Below are 18728 nucleotides of genomic sequence, written 5' to 3'. Positions count from 1 at the left end.
CCCATTTGCCCACTAGATTGACTGTGTCTTAGAGAGGGGTTCAAGGTCCACCTCCAGCCCCAAATGACCTTTCTCAGATAGATGGAGGATGAATAGATGAGTGAACAAGGAAAAAAGCAACTAATGGTAGCTCAGTGGTAGAGTGCTTGCCTTGCATGTGTGAGGCACTGGATTGGATCCTCAGTACCACATAAAAATAAATAAAGATACTTTGTGTTCATCTACAACTAAATAAATATTTTTTAAAAAAGCAACTAACTCAAAATATTAATCCATATGGTGGTCATATGGGTGTTCATTATGTAATTCCTTGAACTTTACCATGTTTGAATTTATTGTAATAAAATAACAGAAGGAAGAGAGAAAATTGTCAGGCAAATAGTATTCACTGTTCAGTATAAGGTACCGGGAGTGCATTTTCCTTTTGGGAGAATGTACATTTCAAATGCCCAGAGAGGGCAATAGTTATCCTGACAAAGGGCAGATTTCAGGTGAGAGCCTCTCAAACCTTTTGGGGAGAGAGAACCTTCCACAGAGCTCCTTAAATTACACCCCAGAGGTGACTAGCTGCTTTGCAGTAACTCAAAGTTTCTGGCCTTTTGGTGACATTTCTGAAGTTTATCTTGCCCCTCAGAGATTTGGCACTTGGCCCAGAGTGGACTCCACCTTGCCACCTGTAACCCTTGGGGGAAGGGCAGGATAAGATGTTCCAGACCCTGCCCGACACCTGATCCTAAGAGGCTGATCATGTTTGTTCAGGAGGTGAGGTTCACACGATAAGGAGCAAGGGAAGGGCTTGGACCTGGTATAAATGGTCTGAAAGTTTCTGGGGGATTATTTTGCATCTGAAACCGCCAGGTGAGGGGTGACAGGATGCTTGGATCTGAGTTGGGAGTTTTTCAAATCTAAGCTGGATAAGAGGATGCCTGGATTGAGTGACGGGGGCATTTGAATGTCAGTTAAGTGGGGCACCTGAATCTGATCTACATGAGGTGCAAAGATGCCTGATTTCAACTGAAGGAATGGGGACACTTGTGATGCTCAGAGAAATGAAAACGGTCAGGTTTGTGTTATTGGAGAAAGGATTATGACAAGTAGACCAGGTACCTGGGATCTAACGTCTTGAGCTCATCACAATTCTTTCTGTAATTTCTAAGTCTCTCTCAGTTTCACCAAAACTGCTCAGATGCTGGTACCAGCACAATCTCTTCTACTACCACTTCAGCCCAGGTGACAGAGGCACCTCTAAAATATTCCTTTCCTTCTGATTTGAGACCATGGTAAAACTAGAGATTTAACCATGCCCCAGATGCTCCATAAACCAGGCTAATCTACTAACTGACCAAGTGCAGTTAGGCTTTGCTCAGCTTCTTATTTGGTAAACTCACCCCTCTCTATGCTTTGGAGATGTACTCTACTTCCTCTTTAGAACACTGCTTTGTGCCAAGATGGAATGGGGCTTGACACAGCTTAAAATCCGGACAGAGTCAGAACTGATCTTTTGGTTTGGAAGGGAGAAAGAGGACTGGCTATAGGCAGACCAGGGAAACCCAGAAGGTACTGTTTGGAAGGAAGGAACAAGACCATAGATGAACAGTCCTCTTTAGGTTCAAGACTGAGCCGGCAAGATCTGAGTTGAAGTTCTGAAAAATCCAAGTCTAAACTGGAGACCAGGGATGCCTGGGTAAATGAAGTCCAATGGGAAAAGGATACAGCCTCATTTTTCCTTTCTTCCCACTCCAGCCCCAGAATGTTGACGATTGCTATCCTAGCCCTTCTTTGTGCCTCAGCCTCTGCCAATGCCAGTAAGTGTGACACCACAAGCCTGGGAATGGGATCATGGGAAGGCAGCCCCTGAACTGCTGTTGGCTCGGTGGTGGGCACAGAGTCGTGGGAGGAACAGGGGTGGTGGGGAGCAGCTGAGTTCCCTGGGGATTTCTCGCTCCAACTCCTCTCTTCTCTCCAGTTCAGGCTAGGTCCTCCTCCTACAATGGAGAGTATGGAGGTGGTGGAGGACAGCGGTTCTCCCATTCTGGCAACCAGCTGGATGGCCCCATCACTGCCCTTCGTGTCCGTGTCAGTCGATACTACATTGTAGGGTAAGATTCTTTGATTTTCTGTGGTTTGGGGACCCTCTAGGATCTTATCAAATTGGCAAGTTCTCATTAGCTTTGGATCACTTCTGTTTCAATCAATAAGTCAGAGGTAAAACATGATATGGTGAAAGTTGTTAGAGGACAGGGATTCTAGACCTGTCATAACTCCTTAATTCCCACAACACATGTGACCTTGGCAAATCATATAACCATGAAGTCTCAGGGGCCTGGAAGTTTTCTACCCCCCATCTGAGGGGGCTCCTTTGCAGTATTCCTATCGGGCATCCTCCATCTTTGCTTTGTTTCCCTCCTGAGATAGCCACATTTCTTTCATAGAGTTGGAAAACTATGATATGCAGAGCCAAAATGTGTTTCCTTCTGATCCAGGTGATTTTCAAATGTTTGGAAATTATTTTGCCTGTTTCAAACGGGGGTGGGGGGTGGTGGGAGGTGGGGACACAGTAGAACCCTGGACTCCAAATTCAAGTTCTAACACTGTTGTCTGGGTGATTCCGGGCAACTTCTTTTCTCTCTGAGGCTGTTTGTTGGCAAAATGAAGAGTTGAAATTCCCTGTGTGATCTTCTAGGGCTCATGTGGTTTACATTCCATGGGACTAAAAATGTCATGTCACCAGTTTGAAGGTCTCAGCATGTAGGCCCAGAGGTCCTGAGTTGTGATAACCTTATTCAATGACTCCCTTCCTTCTCCACTTGTCCCCAGTCTCCAGGTGCGCTATGGCAAGGTGTGGAGTGACTATGTGGGTGGCAAATCAGGAGACCTGGAGGAGATCTTTTTGCACCCTGGTGAATCAGTGATTCAGGTGTCTGGCAAATACAAGAACTATCTGAGGAAGCTGGTCTTTGTGACAGACAAGGGCCGCTACCTGCCTTTTGGGAAAGACACAGGCACAAGTTTCAATGCTGTCCCCTTGCACCCCAACACCGTCCTTCGATTCATCAGTGGCCGAGCTGGTTCTGTCATTGATGCCATCGGCCTGCACTGGGATGTCTACCCTTGCTGACTGCAGCAGCAGCTGAGCTCCAGCCTCCTCCCTGGGGCACAGGGCACTGCGGTGGGGCATGAGAACTTCCTTATAATAACCCCCATCCAATTGGCTTAATAAAAAACTAGTTACAACTATCATGTATGTGGGTGTCTATGGTTGGGATCTAGGCCTCCTGATTTTGATAAGAACATGCCACTCACATTTCTGGCTGTCTGTTGGATACTAATCTGGAAAAGTAGGAGGATGGGGGAGGGAATTAAAAAATACTGGACTTTTCTTTATCATTTATCAAGAGGAGATATTTTTAGCTTGTGCCAACTCTTTTCAAGGATAGATCCTAAGAATGTTTACCCAAATAGGAGGTCTGAGGCTAGGCTAAGGCCTAGTTGTGGCTTACTGCCCAAACCTGAGATGTCCTGTTTTCCAGCTCTCCTCTCCCCTGGTCCTTCTCTTGAAAAAAAGTGCTTATCTGCTAGAAGAATGTCACCTTACTCTATTGACCCAAACCCAGTCAATGTATGTAGTAATCATAGATCATTATCCTTTGTCCTTTTCTAGAATCCACCTAACTCCTGAAGTTTAGCTTAAGTTCATGCTGAAGGACTCTACCCTATTACTTCACCCCAGTTCTTCTCACCATTACCCATAAGCCCTGACATCCTTGTTTACCTCTCTCAGAACTGGGACTCTTTCCTCAGGCAATAACCACCTCCCCAACAGTGTAGAAGCTTGTCAGCACCATGCTCAAAAAAAGGAAATTCTAAAGAGGAAAGATTTTCATTGTGGGTTGCCATGAATATAAGGGTTGGTTAGAATTCAGGGGAAGCATCAGGGTAACTGGATGCTTTAAGAAAGGATATAAAGTTGCTATGGAAATAATTTTTAGGACTCTAGTTTCCAGTCTTAGAATACTAACAGTTTTTTGTTGGTAGCGGTGGGGAGTTACACATTGCTTCTGACAGATTTATTCATATCACAGGAAATGTCAGAGTCACATTTCTTCTCAATTAGAGTCCCATTTCTTTTCAACTAGACAAAGATAACAGTTTCACACATGTAATTTTATAAATATTCACATTCTAGAAATGAGCTCATGACTAGCCTGTTTTTATAATTCCTTGCTTTTCAATAATTAATGGAACAGAATATTATGCCTTCGTAATTATTTTTATTGAGATATAAACCAAAACATAAAATTCACCCCTTTAAAGTGTGTAATTCAGTAGTTTTTAAAAAATATTTTTTTATTTATTAATGGACCTTTATATTATTTATTTATATGTGGAGGATTGAACCCAGAGCCTCACACATACTAGGCAAACGCTCTACCACTGAGCCACAACCCCAGCCTTTTTTTTTAGTATAGTCAAAAGATTATGTAATCATCACCACTCTTTAATTCTAGAATACTTTCATTACCCCAAAAAGAAATCCAGCCAGGCCTGGTGGCACATGCCTATAATCCCAGTAACTCAGGAGGTAGAAGCAGGAGGATCGCAAGTTTGAGGTCAGTCTCAGCAACTTGGTGAGACCCTGTGTCAAAATAAAACATAAAAAGGACTGGGGATGTGGCTCAGTAGCTGAATTCCCATTGGTTCAATCCCCAGTACCAAAATTAATAAATAAAGAGAAAAGAAAAAAGAAATCCAGTACTCATCTGTAGTCACACTCTATTCTGTTGTCCTTGGTTACCACTTATCTACTTTGTACAGATTTGCCTATTCTGGATTTTACACATACAGATGGAATAATACCATAATGTGGCTCTTTTCTCTTTATTTTGAGACAGGGTTTCACTAACTTGCCCAGACTGGCTTCAAACTTGTGAAAGCAGTTCAAGTTGCTGGAATTATAAGCAAGTGCCACAGTGTGCAGCTAGTCAAATGACTTTATTGATGCTGTTACAAACATATTTTCCAGAGGATGCTAAAGGAGCACAAAAAGGGCAACTAGTTTTTGCTGGGGGTGTCGGGAAAGACTTTGTGTAGGAAGGAGTGCGCATATGTGTATGTGTGGATGCAGGCAAGCAGGACTAGGGTCCACATGACACAGGAATAAGAAGATATGAAAATTACAGAGCTGTGGCTATAACTCAATGGTGGAACACACACTTAGCATAAACTCAGTCCTGGGTCCTGGATCCAATACCTGGGGGAAGAAAAAGAAAGAAAAGAAGACCACAAGTGATTCAATACATCTAAAATGCAAAGGATCACAAGACCTATGAAAAGGCAGGGCCTGTAAATGTCATGCTAAATAATTTAACCCTTATTTTATGGGCTATAGGGAGGCATTGATCCAACAGTTTACCCAGAAGACTAGTAGGACTTATATGAATGCATCATTTTTCTGTTGTAAGTGGCGAAAATAAACTGCAGGTGAGGGCTGGGGCTATAGCTCAGTGGTAGAACCCTTGCCTAGCACAGGTGAGGTACTGGGTTTGATCCTCAGCACCACATTAAAAAATAAATAAATAATAAAGGTTAAATTTTAAATAATAAAGGTGAACAGAATGAGATAAGAAAGTTAAGAAACCAAGTTTAGATAAAAAATGATGAATGTTTGAACAAAGGCAGTTACCGAGAGAAGAGGAAGAATTGGAGAGATAGGGGGTAGAAGGGAAGGTAGACACTGAACATTTGAGGGTGAGTGAAAGATACTTTCATCATTTTTAATGGATCTTAGGTTCATGAGTCATGCTGCACATGGTGATTCCCACATGTAATTCCAGCAAATTGAGAGGCTGAGGCAGGAGGATCATAAATTTGTGGCCAGCATCAGCAACTTCTCAAAATTTTTAAAATTTAAAGAAAGGGCTGAGGATGTAGTTTGGGCAACTGGGAAGAGAAGGGTATCATCCTCTGAGATGGGGAATAAAAAAAGGAAAAACTAATTAGTTCTTAGACTTGTTGAATTCTGAGATATCTGGTAAATCCTGGTTGAGATACAACATTATTATGCAAAGTAGCATCGAAGAATAAAGTTTTTGTTAACATTTTATTTTTGACAAATACTATTTATATTTAAGAGGTACAATAGGATGTTCTGACATGTTCATGATGTGAAATAATTATATTAGGCTAATTAACAAAATCCACCCTCATATATATATATATATATATATATATATATATATATATATATATATATTGTATCAGGGATTAAATCCAGGAACACTTAACCATTGGGTCACATTCCAAGCCCTTTTTATATTTTTTATTTTTGTTTTTGTTTTTGAGACAAGGTCTCACCAATTTGCTTAGGGCCTCTGAGTTGCTGAGGCTAGCTTTGCACCTGTAATCTTCCTGACTCAGCCTTCTGGGTTGCTAGAATTATAGGTGTGCACCACTATGCCTGGCCATGTGCTATTTTTTTTTGTGATTAAAAACACTTAAAATCTGCTTTTAGCAATTCTGAAATATACAATGCATTATATATATGTGTGTGTTGTGGAAGGACACAATACCTTTATTTTGTTTATTTTTATTTTTATGTGGTGCCAGGGATTGAACCCAGTGCCTCTGCCTCATGTATGCTAGGTAAGAGCTCTACCACTGAGCCACAACCCTGACCCCTATACAATGCATTCTTACTAATTATAATTGCCATTTCCTGCAACAGATTACTAAAGCTTATTCTCCTGTCCAACAGAAACTTTGAATCCTTTGATCAATCTCTTCCCTTCCCCATCTACCACCCTCTGCCAGCCTCTGGTAACCATCATCCCACTTCCCACTTTTCAATACCTTTAGATTTCCCATATGAGTGAGACCATGCAGTATTTGTCTGGCTAATTTCATTTATCACAATGTCTTCCAGGTCCATCCATGTTATCTCAAATGACAGGATTTGGGAATAAATCTTTATTTATTTATTTATTTATTTATTTTTTATTAGTTACACATGACAGTACAATGATCTTGACAAATCATACATTTGAATCAAATGGGGTATAATTTCTCATTTTTCTGATTGTACAGGTTGCAGAATCACATTGGTCATACAGTCACCTATATACATACAGCAATAATAATCCCTATTTTATTCTACTGCCCTTCCTATCCCCAGGAATAAACCTTGATGCAGATTTTTTTCAATATTTTGTTGTCGATGGATCTTTATTTATATGCAGTGCTGAGAATCGAACCCAGTTCCTCATGCATGTTAGACTTTACCACTGAGCTCAACCCCAGCCCTGGAGCGGATTTTAAATGGAGCAACCTAAGTTCATGAGTCATGCACAGAGGTGATTCACATACGTAATCCCAGCAACTTGGAAGGCTGAGGCAGGAGGATCAAAAGTTGTAGCTAGCCTCAGCAGCACAGTAGTAAAGCACTCCTGGGTAAGATTCCCAGTACCAAAAGAAAAAATTAAAAAGCAGATTCATGAGTCATTAGCATAGAAACAATGACATTCAAGTGATGAATGTGAAAGAAATAACCTCAAGAAAACTATGGGTATATAAAATAAGAAAAAGGCTGAAGTCAGAGGATTGGGGAATACCAACATTTGATGCATGGTGCAAAGAAGTAGAATCAGTTAAAGAACTAGAGAATGGAGTGTTTTGGGAGGTAAAGAGAATACACTGGAAAGGAAGAGAGAAATTTCAATGAGTGGCTAATATCACGGACAAGTCAAGAAGAGACTTCAGTTTCCTCCCTTTGATGTTTGTTGACGTTTCAGCAACCATACAGTTATTAGTTATTTTGGCAAAAAAAAAAAAAAAAAAGAATTGCAGTGGATTGGGAGAAGCTGAAGCCAGGCTGCAGATAGTTAAGAAATGAATGGGAAGTGAGGATATGCTGGCAGCAAGAGTTGAATATTTTAAATTTGGCTATAGAATGCCAGAAGATTAACTAGTAAGTCATAGTTACAGGGGGATGCAAGGAAGGAGGTTTTGTTTTTTCTTAGGCAGGAAAGACATCAATGTTTATAAGATAAAGAGGAAGGAAAAATAGAAGAGGCTGAAGATTCTGGAAAAAGGAGAAAAATGATGGGATCAAGTCTTTAAAAAGATTGAAGAGGATAATTTATGAAGATAATGAAGCAGGAAACTTTGAGGGAAAAAAAGGGGGGAAATTATAATTAGTGGGATTACAGCTTGGTTTGTATACAAACTAAAACAAGGGAATTCATAGCTAACCTTTACTTGTTCAGTTAAATAAATAAGGCTACTTGCTATATCGGTCAGATTCTACCAGAGAAACAGGACCAGTAGGAGACATGCTTACATATGCATACAGGAATTTATTGTGTTCAATAAAATTACAGCCACAGGGGGTAGGGTATGCCTATAATCCCAGCTTCTGGGGAGGCTAAGGCGAGAGGATTGTAAAGTTCAAGGCCAGCTCAGGAATTTAGCAAGATCTTCAGCAACTTATTGAGACCCTGTCTCAAAATAAAAAACAAATAGGCCTCAGGATGTAGCTCAATGGTAAAGCACCCTTGGCTTCAATCCCCAGTACCTAAATAAATAAATAATAAAAATTATAGAAGTCCACTGTTTTGGACTAAGCCTTAACAGTCCACACTAAAAATTAAAATGAAGTAATCTGTGCTAAAGTTCTACACCCAAAATGAAGCCAGCCTTCCAAGAAATCAGGAGAGAAAAAACCTCAAATTTCCTAAATAGCCAGTTTCAATTGACATGATAAGGAAGTTTCTTACAAAGGGTAATCTGAAGTAACTTTGTTAACAAATCAGTTATTTTCCTATGGTTTCATCTTCTTATCACCACTTTGTGTTGAGAGGAAATTAACTTTGAAATGACCAATCCCTTCTTTATTCTGTTTCTGCTTTCTTTAGCCTGTCTATAAAACCAACCCCTTTCATTGAGCTCATGGGAATATTATTCTATGTATTAGCCTGATTCTAGTATTATGGAAAAATCAGACTGGTGAGAAACTCAGTGACACTCAGCGAACCTCAATGGGCTCCCACTTGAAAATTCTGGGCCCTAAGCAGTGAGCTTAACAGGGTTTTTATAGGGCGGTGTAGGAGATTGGGTTATAAGGGTGGTACTGGCTGCTAACAAGTGGGTTTGAAATTTGGGTTGCTCAAGTGGGAACAGCGGCTAGGGCAGGGCAGTAAGTAAATCTGGTTACAGAAGCAAAAATGGCAGTTATCTCTGTGTAGAGATTTCCACTTGGTTCTAGGCCCACCTCTGGTTTAACTGATAACTTCTCCTGTGGCCTACTGGGTCTGTTTTGGATATTTTTCCTGTTCATTCCCCCCTTTTGGTGCTTTTTCCAACTTGTGGATCAGCATCAACCTCAGGCCTGTTGGGAGAGTGAAACCCCTCATTTTCATCAGGTTCCTCCTGGCCAAGGGGCCTATATTGGGTTACCAATAATTACAGTTTGATTGACTCTAATCATGGATGAAAGCAGGTAATGAGATTGAGGATACATGGACCAAATAAAAGTGCCAATAGGATTATGAGGAGGGAGCCAGTCACGTGGAGGAGCTATGAAGGTCAACTCCAGATGTTATTCCAGTGGCTCCAGGAATCTGCTAATTCCTGTCATTTATGTGGGACTCAGTCCTATAGTTGCTGGGCCATATCCCTGATGATCTCCGATTGGTTTGCATAACAGCATTCTTCATTTAGGAAGAGACGGATTCCTCTCTTTTCAGCTGTTATTAAGTCTATTCCCCTCCGATTTTGCAAAACTGCCTCAGCCAGGTAGGGGTACTAATGATTTGGCCCACTTGTTCAGTATCATGTTAAGTCCTTAGATGGTTTGTAGTAAAAGGTGGTTGATGAAGTGATTCCTCCTATGCCTGTACCTATTCTGGTTATTATCCCCAATCCAATTAGCAGCAGTATGAACTGGATGGTTCTCTTTGATTGTAGACAAGCCGACAGAGGTTATGGGGAGGGTTTGGTTATTAAGTACTATGTTCATCTGAGGGATAAGGAAGGCCAAAGCACAGGTCCTTGTCTAATTAGTGGGCAGGCATACATAAGCCATCTGTCTCACATATAATAAATAGGCCTTGTCGGGGGTGGCACCATGTTGTGTTTGTGGGCCATCCACCTGTTAATGCTTGGTCACGTTGGTCCCTAGTTAAATTGCCAATGAAGGCTCTGCCCCTTCATTGCTGTCATGCATTCAGGAGCCTGTTGAATCAGTATGACTGCCCCTAAATGGGCCTCATGGATAAATGTGGAGGGGGCTCTGTGGCTGTAAAATTTCCCAATAGTATTGGCGAGGCTAAGTAATGCAGGGTTTCCATGGATAAGCACAACCAGCAATACTTGGCCAGCTGAAGGTTGGTATCATTAAGAAGGGAGTGGGGCTGCACTTAGCAACAGGTCCAACTGGGAGTCCAAATTAAGAGGTGTGGGTGGTTTGTATGGAATAAGGGGGCTTTCTGGTGGAGTGGGGAATGGGTGCACAAGTCCGGGCCCACCCAAGAGACTGAAGGGATGATGAGGCCTGGGTTGAAGGTAACAAGTAGTTCCCCAAGTTCCACAGTAGCCATTCCATAAACATAAGTTGTCCCCTTATGTCTGCATGGTTGTCTGTGGAGAGGCAGGGTGTAAAATGAGTGCTGGGGTCAGTGTACTGGGAGCACGTGTAGTGTGTGGAAAGGGAGGTATGTATTTTATGATAACAAAGTAGGAAAGATAGGTAACAACATAAGCCCCTTTTCCCATTATCAGTTTGCTAGGGTTATAGTAACCCATAAAAGAGAGGTGGCAAAGTGTAATCCAGGAGCATTAATAGCTGAAAGGAATGGGGAGGGGAGTGTGTTCAGGCTACAGACAACCAGACAGCAGCACAACTTCCTATTCTAAGGAGATAGCAGGAGGCTAGTCACAATCTCTGACCCATGCTCCAATCTTGGGGTTCAGTGACATCTAATCCAACATCAAGGCATATAGCAACAGTGCTTATTAGCAGCAAGGGATAGATGTAACAGAGGGGGTTCATTTATATTTTGATAGGTGAATCCTCAAGCTTCTGCTGTGCACTGACCGACCAGCCTCTGGAGTATGGTCAGAGCAGGGCTGGAGTTCTATTTGCTGTGGATTCCTGGGTCATTCTCTGTGCTTAATTTGATGGGGGTAGTTGGGTCCCATACTGTTTGCCAATTGTTAAGGTCTGTTGGAATTGCATTCTTCATCCAGGAGTGATGGATCCAGGGAGTAACACCTGCAACCTTAACAGAAGTGGGAGTTGCCTATATTACCAGATGGGGACCAGTAGGCTGGAATGGCTCCTTTTTCCAATCCTTTACCCAAATCATGTCTCCTGTTTGGTGGGGATAAGCCCAGTTACCCATGGGGATGGGGGTCCTTTCTGAAACTTCTTGGAAGGTATGGTGTAGGATTTTTCCCAGGGCTTGGAGATGTCAAGACATTTCCAAGTTTCCAATCTGCTTGAGGTCTCCCCTAAGCCTGAGAGGGGGATCTGCCATAGAGAATCTCAAAGGGTGAGTGGTTAACCAGAGGGTTGTGGGGTACAGCATGCTCTTTGTAGGGCTAATGGTAATATTTCCATTCAGGGGGACTGAGTTTCCTGGCAGAGCGCAGATAAAGTGGTTTTTAAGATCCAATTCATGTGCTCTACTTTACCTGAACTTTAAGGTCTATATGCTGCTTGGAGTTTCCATTTTATTTTTAACATCTGAGCCAGGCCTTGGTCTATTTCTGCAATGAAGCCCAGACTGTTATCTGATCCGATAGAGAGTGGAAGCCTGTATCTGGGAATAATTTCTCTCAAAAGGGCCTTTACTACTTCTGCCTTTTCTGTGCATCTAGGAAAAGCTTTAACCCACCCTGAATAAGTACAGACAAGGACCAGGAGGTATTGGTATTCCCAACAGGTCTTGACCTCTGTGAAATCTATCTGCACATCCTTGAAAGGCCTGGTTCCTGTTGTTTGTACCCTGGGGCTTAATTTAGTATTAGTTTGTGCACATGTGCTACAATACTGGGGACAAAGAGTCTCTGGTCAGGCAGCTTCCACCAGCTACCTTCTTCCTTTATTCCTTTGCCCACTGTTCCTCTTCCTTAGTATAATTAGGGGTAGGAGGCAGCTCTGGGGCCCTCAAGAGCTTGGCGGTTCGATTCAGCTCTCTGAGGGAACTTAGTTTCTCTGCAGCCTCCTTTGTCGCACGGTCAGCCAGGTGATTTCCCCTGCTGACACAGTCTGAGCCCTTTTCGTGGCCCCTGCACCTGGGATGGCTCCCAGACCGCATCCAACATTTGGAGATTTTTTCTTCCTTCTTCTTAATCTCTTTTCCTTCTGATGTCAGTAGCTTTCTTTCCTTGTAGATCACTACATTCACGTGCAGGGTGGCAAAGGCATTCTTTGAATCAGTATAGAGGTTCACTGTTACCCTTTTGCCCATCATAATGCCTGGGCCAATGCCCAAAGTTGAGCTAGCTATGTGTACCATCCTTGCAACAGGGCTTCAGCCTATGTGATGTCGTTAGCAGTAGTGACTGTGAACCCAGCTTTCCATTGTCCTCTCTGGACAAATCTGCTTCCATCTGGAAAGAGTTCAAGTTTCGAATCTGAGAGGGAGACATCCATTAAGTCTGGTCTGTTAGAGTCAACTCCATCCATCATTTCCTCACAGTTGTGATCTGGAGGCCCTTTGTCTGTTGGCAGGAAAGTAGCAGTGTGATGGCAAAACCAGACCTGGTTATGAAATGAAATTACAAAAACATTACAATAAGAAACCAATACCTGGGGAGGGGTCAGTTCTGTTCCCCTCTCTCCAGGAAGCCTAATTAATCATGGGCCCCTACCTTTTGGGTTGTAAATAACTGCCCTAGGAATCTGTTGAAATGTAACAGATGCCTATGAAAAGAGCTGTTTTTCTTATCTGTTTCTGTAAGCATCCTTTATGTTAGAGACCCTGCACAGGGTCTTCAGCTGCATAGATTAGGAACTGTTTTTTTTTTTTTAAAGAGGAAAGCCCCAGTGATAGGATGGGTCTAAGATGATGTCAAATAACCTATAAATATTGTGAAAAACTGTGGACCAGGGCTCAGAATTTGGAGTTTTGTTTTCCTCTGGGCCCGCCAGTGTAAAATAAAGTTTGGAGTTCTCCTCTCTGAGTGCTGCTTGCTGTTTCTGGTCATCTGTTTCCCTGCAATAGCAGGGTTTGAATTTCAAACCTGACTCATGGGTTTTCACATAGTAGTCCTTGATAATGAGCTACATTGGAACAGGTTAACCATGTGTGTCCTTGCCCATTCATTAGTGCCACGACAGCATGGGAAATCTCAACATTAATCCTATCCCAGGGTGTGCTTTTTGACTTCCTCGATTAAGGTTACCATACATAGCAGCCAAGGCCTGAAAACATGGTGGTCACCTTGAGGCAACTGGGTCCATGTGTTTTGACAGGTAGGCCACAGGCCGCTGCTATGGACCCACTGTTTGGGTAAGGACTCTGATTCAAACACTCTCTTTACCTCTTGGGAAGCCTTTTCTTGGTCCTGTCTCCAGTTCAGAGGGTCCTTTTCAGAACCTGCTGTGACTTCATAGAGTGATTTGGCCAGGCTAGAATATCTAGGTATCCAGATGCGGCAGAACCCTGCTGCTCCAAAGAATTCTTAGGCATCCTTTTCAGTCTTTGGTTGTGGAATGGAGCAGATGGCCTGTTTTCTTTCTGGACCTAGGGTGTGTCATCCTTCGGAAATGATGAACCCAAGGTACTGGATCTCTTGCTGGCACATTGGGCCCTTTTCCAAGAAACTCTGTAGCCTGCCTGGCAGGCTAACAATGCTTTTGTTCCTTCCCAGCATTTCTCAAAGTTGGGACTTGCCAGGAGAATGTCATTCACATATTGGAACAAGGTACAGCCTGGGTTTTCTTTCAAAAAAGTTGACAGGTCTGCTACTAGGGTTTCTCACAACAGGGTGGGTGAGTTTTTGAATCTCTGAGGCAGTCTAGTCCAGGTCATTTGTGGTTTTTTTCCCCCTTTGGGGGTATTCCCACTGGAAAGTGAATAGAGGCTAGCTAGCCAGGGTCAGGTAGAGGCAGAAGAAAGTGTCTTTTAGGTCCAGACAGGTGAACCAGCTTGCTTATGGTGGCAGGAGGCTCAGAAGAGTATAGGGGTTGGGAACCACTGGGTGCAGCATGATAAAGGCATTGCTGATTGCCCTTAGGTCCTGGACAGGTCAGTAGTCACTTCTTCCTGCCTTCTTGACAGGCAGCAGTGGGGTGTTCCACGGCAACTGGCATTCAACCAGTATTCCTGCATCCTTAAGCCACTGCAAGTGGGCATGAATCCCCAGACATACTTCCCATGGCACTGGATATTGTCTCTGCCTAACAGGGAGAGCCCCAGGTTTGAGATCTACCATTATGGGTCTATGGTTGTGAGCCAAGCTGGGGGCCCTTTCTCAGCCCAGACATCAGGAAACTCCTCCAACAGGCAGGTGGGCTTCATCAGGTTCCCCCTCTCCTGGAGGTAAAGCTGCTATTCATCTTCTATAGGTATAATCCTGTCATGATAAGGATGTTTGGTTCCCTCAATGTAAGACTTGTGAGCCCTCCCTGGGTGAAGGTGATTTGGGCTCTGAGCTTTGTTAGTATGTCTCTTCCCAGCAGGAGAATTGGGCATTCTGGTAGGTACAAGAATTTGTGAGTCACCATGTGTCCTTCTAGCTGGCATATCCAGGATTCACACAACTGCTGGGTAATTTAGGTGCCGGTGGTACCGACTACTGTGCTGAGTAGGGCCACAGGTACAGTGACCATGGAGTGTTCAGTGACTGAATCAACCACGAAAGTCACTAACTGGCTACCCACCTTCATTTTGACTGTGGGTTCTCAGGGGCTCTGTAGTAAGGAGCCTGGTTTTCCCTAGTCTGCCTTGATTCTGGCCAGACCAATGAGGTTCTAGTTTCTGGTTTAGGTTGCCATTTTTGTCTTCTTCCCTGAGCAGTCTTGTTGGGTCCTTATATTGGTCCCTTATGATGAGGACATTCATTCTTTCAGTGGCCAGTCTCCTTGCAATAGGCTCAGTGGTCTTGTCAGAGCAGGGCTCTTCTATTGGGTCCCCCCTTTCATGGTGGGGCTGACTACCTGGTCAGATTTTGCTAGAGCTGCAGCCAATAAAGATACCTTGATTTTCATTTTCTTTTTGGCTTCCCATTTAGCCTCATGGTCTTGATTCACAAAGACCCTGTTTGCCTCTTCTATCAGCTGGGTGACATTCATTCCAGCGAGCCCTCAAGTTTCTGGAATTTCCAGTGAATGTCAGTGTAGGTTGGGCCACACAAACACTATGTTGACCATTCACTGGTTTTCTGATGTTTCTGAATCAAAAAGAGTGTACATTCAGAAGACCTCACGCAGTTTCTTGTAGAAGTAGCTGATGACTCCTTTGGTTTCTGGATAACTGCTGCGGTTTTGAACGTGTTATTGGCTTTTTAGCTCCTGCCAAGCCTGTAGGAGGGCACCACAGTACTGACTGAGGGCTCCTTGTCCATCCACTATAATGAAGTCCCAGGCAGGCCAAGCATCAGGGATGCCTCAGTTGCCCAAGCTTCTGCATCTAGGGTTCCTGCTGGGGCTTTCCCCTTGGAGCCAGCTGTGAACATCTGTCAAGATTCATTGTCACTCTTCCATGTTGAAATATGGAAGGATCTGGTGGCAATCATGCCAAGTAGCTTGGTAGTTCTGAAATATGGTCTCTGGGAGGCTGATCATGGCTTGGGGCTTCTCTGAATAGGATGGTGTGTAGGGTCTCCAGTTTAGGAGATCTGTGGTACTAAAAGATTGGTAATACAGGATAGAGCACCTGGGCTGGACAATGCTGTCTGTCCCATTTATCTGTGGTAGCCCCTGCATTTCCTGGAGTGGCATCTTGAGGGTCACAGTCAAAGGGGATGGTGCTTGGGATGAACAATGGCATTGCCTCATGGGCTGTGGACTTGGCCTCCAGGCCAGAGGAGAGCTTGGGGTGCTGTCTGGACTGGGAAGCTGCTGAAAAGGTTGAGGGGGACTCACTGAAGGCAGCAGGGTGTCTGGGAGATGCAGTGTTGGTTGCCTCGATGGTGGCAGCATGCTAGGAGCGTTTGGGGGGCAGCACAGCTGGCTCATCCTCTGGGTCCTCTTGCAAAACAAGCTTGATCAGCTCATGGTCTTTGGGATTCTTTACCTGGGCCACAAAAATTGCTTTGCCCGTACAACCAGAGATAAGAAAAATTGTGCTCTATATGTGTGATATGAATTTTAATGCATTCTGTTGTCACATATAACAAATTAAAATTAAAAAAAGAAAGTGTAGTATATATATACATAATGGAATATTACTCAGCATTAAAAGAGAATAAAATCATGGCATTTGCAGGTTAAAAAAAAAAAAGCTGCTTTGTCCCTTTTTGTTAGCACATCAGACCCAAGGAGGCACGCTTTGGGCTATCTGAAGCCAGGATACAGTGGAACTGATTTGGGTATCTGGGGATCCCTATTACAACCTGATAGACGGCCCTAACAGTACTTCTTCAGAGGGCCATTCCAATTTGCACAGTGTGTGCAACTTTCCTGGAGACATTTGATCCCATAGTCTCCTGAGAATCCCTTCTTGAAATTTTTAAGTCTAAGGTTTCAAGGAACTTCCACCCATGGTAGTCAGGTAGTGCTCTCTATTTCCCACCCTATGTGTTCCCCTCTTTGAATTGGTGATACAAAGACAAACAAGGGAGGGTGCCCCTTCAAGAGAAGAGACCAACCAGATGTCTGCCTGGCTGCCTTCAAAAAGAACTTAGGTGCCTCTTAGCATCAATGGTGGGGTCAGCCTCATGACTCTGGATCCGGTTGCCCAGATGCCACCTTAAGCTACATGAGGGCCACCGTGGAATTGCAGAACAGACCCATTCAGACTCTGTAGCTTTCTGCCATGGAGCAACAAACTCAAATCTGAGATGCCAGCAAATCAGATCGCTCATCCACACATTCACACATCAAAGGTTATTGGATTTCCTCCCCACTTTGGGAGGTCCCTGACCTGTAGAGTTTCTTTTGGGGACTGATCAAGCTCCCCTTCCGCCCAGTGGGATGGGACCTGACTGGGGACTGACTTTTCTAGGGTCTTACTGGGTCCGGACGAGTTGCCAGGTGAGTTGGTAGATTTCTTCTTGGAGTTGCTGTTGGAGTCTGGTTGGGGCAAGGCTGCCTGGAGGGTTGGCACTCCAGGGTGAAGAAGGAACTAGAATACCTATGGGTGGTGCACCACCTAATGAGTCCCTTCCTACTCAGTGCAGTCCAGCCACTGGCTGTTGGCTCGAGGAATCAGAATGGTTGGAATCTTGCTGGTGCCTCAAGAAATGTGGAAAAATAGACTGACAAGAAACCAAGTGACACTTGAAGTAGGAGAACTTGGGTTTATTTATGCTAGCGGACACAGATGAGCTCACACTTGAAAATTCTGGGACCCAAACAGTGGGGTTACAGCACAGTGCAGGAGATCCGGTTACAAGGAGATAAGGCAGTGCAGGAGATCAGGTTACAAAGTGGTCCTGGCTTCTAATAGGTAGGTATGCAAGTAGGGGTTGTTCAAGCCAGAACAGCAGCTAGGATAGGGCAGGAAGCTTGTGGTGGGGAGCCTGGTTTCAGAAGCCGAAATGACCACTATCTCGGTGTGAGGACTTCCACTTCTCTTCTCCTGTGGCCCACTGGATCTGTTTTGGGTAATTTTCCTGTTCACTTTAAACTATATATATATATATATATTTTTTTTTTTTTTTTCCAGAGCTGGGGATTGAACCCAGGGCTTTGTGTATGTGAGACAAGCACTCTAGCAACTAAGCTATATCCTCATCCCTAAACGGTATTTTTGATGGGATGGTCATCCCTGGATAAACTTCCAGAAGAGATGGAAAACTACTTAAGACTGTTGAACCCCTAAGGATACATTTTGGGAGTAACAAGTAAAGATTTACATAAAGTTCACTTCGATGTGCCAACTTCTAAAATAAGGACATCGAGCTAATCTCCATTGAGCTGGTCTCCTCAGCTCAGACATGTGACACAAGGGGACATACAGTGGCCTTGGGATCAGCAAGAGATGAATACAGTGTGACTGTCCAGAACACAGGGTGGTCCAGATCTATAAAACTGACTGGATATTGCGGCACCCTTAACTCCCACAATTAACAAAACCACCCCCACCACACAGACGTATGAAACAACTTCTGAGGCAATAAAATGTACAAAGTGAGGATCACTGCCATCGTTTACAGAATTGTCCTGTTTCCCTTTCTTACCTATAATCACCTCTCTGCCACTAAAATAGTGAAAATTGTATTCAGCACAAGGACATTTCTGGAGGAATCGATCAAGTGCCTTGGATCACTGTCTACTTGATTCGTAGCTGAGGAGGGAAAAAAAATGAGAAGAAAATACTCACGCAAATCTATGCCTGGAAACCTGAAAGCCTGAAGGTGGTGCCGGGCTCGGTTCCCAGTACCGGCATCAGCCACTGTCATCTATGCCTTTTGCATCCGGGTTCGCGCCCGAGCGCATGCCCGAAGTTAACGGCTGCGCTGGCGATGTGCGTGCGCATGCGTCCTCCGCCAGGGGAAACTTTTACTTGCGGGACCCACAGACCAGCTCTAGAAGGCGGATTAGTTACTAATCACAGGCAGAG

The 18728-nt window shown here is 43.8% G+C and overlaps 1 protein-coding gene and 1 long non-coding RNA gene across 4 annotated transcripts; one reads left to right on the top strand and one right to left on the bottom strand.

Moving 5' to 3' along the window:
• Positions 1-666: 666 nt before the first annotated feature.
• On the top strand, positions 667-3237 carry Zg16 (zymogen granule protein 16). 3 transcript variants are annotated; one of them, XM_027948551.2, is made up of 4 exons: positions 667-762; positions 1744-1805; positions 1967-2099; positions 2818-3237. In XM_027948551.2, the coding sequence occupies exons 2-4, from the start codon at positions 1751-1753 to the stop codon at positions 3116-3118; spliced, it is 489 nt and encodes a 162-aa protein (XP_027804352.1). In that variant the 5' UTR covers positions 667-762; positions 1744-1750; the 3' UTR covers positions 3119-3237. The 3 variants fall into 3 exon arrangements, with proteins under 3 accessions (XP_027804352.1, XP_027804350.1, XP_027804349.1); XM_027948549.2 differs by lacking the exon at positions 667-762 and adding an exon at positions 769-858; XM_027948548.3 differs by lacking the exon at positions 667-762 and adding an exon at positions 878-1063.
• Positions 3238-17449: 14212 nt separating this feature from the next.
• LOC114103051 (uncharacterized) lies at positions 17450-18648 on the bottom strand. The gene is made up of 2 exons (XR_003584595.3): positions 18489-18648; positions 17450-17760 (listed from the first exon to the last, which is right to left on the bottom strand). It is a non-coding gene; the product is annotated as an uncharacterized lncRNA (long non-coding RNA).
• Between the last annotated feature and the right edge of the window lie 80 nt (positions 18649-18728).

This window comes from Marmota flaviventris, chromosome 19 (assembly GCF_047511675.1).
Source record: "Marmota flaviventris isolate mMarFla1 chromosome 19, mMarFla1.hap1, whole genome shotgun sequence".
NCBI classification, from domain to species: domain Eukaryota; kingdom Metazoa; phylum Chordata; class Mammalia; order Rodentia; family Sciuridae; genus Marmota; species Marmota flaviventris.
This window is presented reverse-complemented; position numbering and strand designations above follow the sequence as displayed.